At 60.6% G+C, this 1,959-nt stretch overlaps 1 protein-coding gene across 1 annotated transcript in view; it reads left to right on the top strand.

Annotated features, from left to right (window-relative positions):
• The first annotated feature begins 223 nt into the window (after positions 1 to 223).
• Positions 224 to 1,959, top strand: part of FOS (Fos proto-oncogene, AP-1 transcription factor subunit) — a 3,966-nt gene continuing 2,230 nt past the window's right edge. Inside the window, exons 1-2 of the mRNA XM_007117126.4 lie at positions 224 to 528; positions 1,310 to 1,561. Coding sequence (XP_007117188.1) covers positions 388 to 528; positions 1,310 to 1,561 — 393 coding nt within the window. The 5' untranslated portion in view covers positions 224 to 387. The remainder of the gene's footprint in view (positions 529 to 1,309; positions 1,562 to 1,959) is intronic.

Below are 1,959 nucleotides of genomic sequence, written 5' to 3'. Positions count from 1 at the left end.
TCATCTCTGGGGCTCCAAGCCACCCCAAGACCCAGATTGCGAAACGCTCACAAGACAAAGAAACACGACAAGACGGGAGGCAGGGCTGCGAGGGCGGCGGAGACGGCAAGGAGACCGCAGATGTGGCCAGGCCCGCGCGACACCCCTCGGGAGCCACAATGGTTGCGCCCGGTGACGTGTAGGGCTCATTCACAAAAGGGTTATAAAAGCGGTGGCTGCGGCGCCTACTACTCCCAACCGCATCGGCAGCGAGCAGCTAAGAAGCTGAGACTAAGCCGGCGGCGGCGCAGCGAGCGAGCAGCAACAGCGCTCCTACCTAGCTCTGCCCCACAGCTCCTACCTGCCTCCTTCCCTCAGCCCCTCGCCCGGCTTTGACTACCCGCGATCATGATGTTCTCTGGCTTCAACGCCGACTACGAGGCGTCATCCTCCCGCTGCAGCAGCGCCTCCCCGGCCGGGGACAGCCTCTCCTACTACCACTCACCGGCCGACTCCTTCTCCAGTATGGGCTCTCCCGTCAATGCGCAGGTGAGGCTGGCTTCGCGCCGCCGCGGGGCCCGGGGCCCGGGGCTCGGGGCTCGGGGTCACCGGGGAGGAGAAACCGGGGCGGGACGCTCAGGAAGACGAGTCGAGGAACCCTTTCGCCGGCGGGGAGGGAGGCTTGCCCCGGCCGGAGCAGCCCTACCTCAGGAGCCCCGAACTTGTTCGGAGCGCACGGAAGCTTGTCATAATAAGAATTGGTTCTCCTTTCCCGCGGCAGGCTCATTCTGAGCTGCCCCCGGCCCGCCCTCCCTGACTGATCTCTGGCATTAGCTGGGACAAAAGTGTCCCAAGCAAAGACTCGCCAACTAGAGCCCGGCGCCTCTGGGGAGGCGGCAAAAAGCGGCAATCTCCCCTCCCGTCGCAGCCTGGAGCAAGGAGGAGGGGTGGGGTGAAGCAGGCGGGTGTGTAAGGCAGTTTCATTGATAAAAAGCGAGTTCATTCAGGAGACTCCGGAGCGGCGCCTGCGTCAGCGCAGACGTCAGAGATATTTATAACAAACCCCCTTTCAAGCGAGTGATGCTGAAGGGATAACGGGAACGCAGCAGCAGGACGGAGGAAAAAGGCACTGCGCTGCGGAATTCTTGGGAAGAAAGGGGGAAACCTTTCATCCAGGATGAGGGGCATGTAAAAAGACCTCAGCAGTCCATGGTAGAACGGTTTCTCCTCCCTCTCGCCCTGCTGCATGCGGCACTGGGAACTCTGCTCACCCCACCTGCGTCCAGAATCTGCTCACTCACGTCAGCTTTCTCCTTCTGTTTCATTCTAGGACTTCTGCACCGATCTGGCCGTCTCCAGTGCCAACTTCATCCCAACAGTGACCGCCATCTCGACCAGCCCGGACCTGCAGTGGCTAGTGCAGCCCACCCTGGTCTCCTCCGTGGCCCCATCCCAGACCAGAGCCCCCCACCCCTATGGAGTCCCCACCCCCTCGGCTGGGCCTTACTCCAGGACTGGAGTCATGAAGACCATGACCGGAGGCAGAGCTCAGAGCATTGGCAGGAGGGGCAAGGTGGAACAGGTGAGTTCTCAGCACCTTCCCTGGGGTGGGCGCAGTGTGGCTTCAGCGCTGGTGGAGGTGGGGAGCCCAGCCGACAGGGTGAAGCCATTGATGGAAATGACTAGACATCCCGAACGGGGAGCCCTGGCTCCAAGCCCTTTCCATCCCAAGTTAGGCTCTGATAGTCCCACTCTAAGAAATACCCTAATGTGTAGTTTCTTCCCTAACAGGTTCCTATCTTATGTTTTCAGTCTGGGCTCTTCTTTAGCTTTTGCTGAGGTTCTTATTTTACTTTCTTTTCTTTTTTTTTTTTTTTTTTGTGGTACGCGGGCCTCCCTCTGCTGCGGCCTCTCCCGTTGCGGAGCACAGGCTCCGGACGCGCAGGCTCAGCGGCCATGGCTCACGGGCCCAGCCGCTCC

This window comes from Physeter macrocephalus, unplaced genomic scaffold (genome assembly GCF_002837175.3).
Source record: "Physeter macrocephalus isolate SW-GA unplaced genomic scaffold, ASM283717v5 random_278, whole genome shotgun sequence".
Taxonomy (NCBI): Eukaryota; Metazoa; Chordata; class Mammalia; order Artiodactyla; family Physeteridae; genus Physeter; species Physeter macrocephalus.
This window is presented reverse-complemented; position numbering and strand designations above follow the sequence as displayed.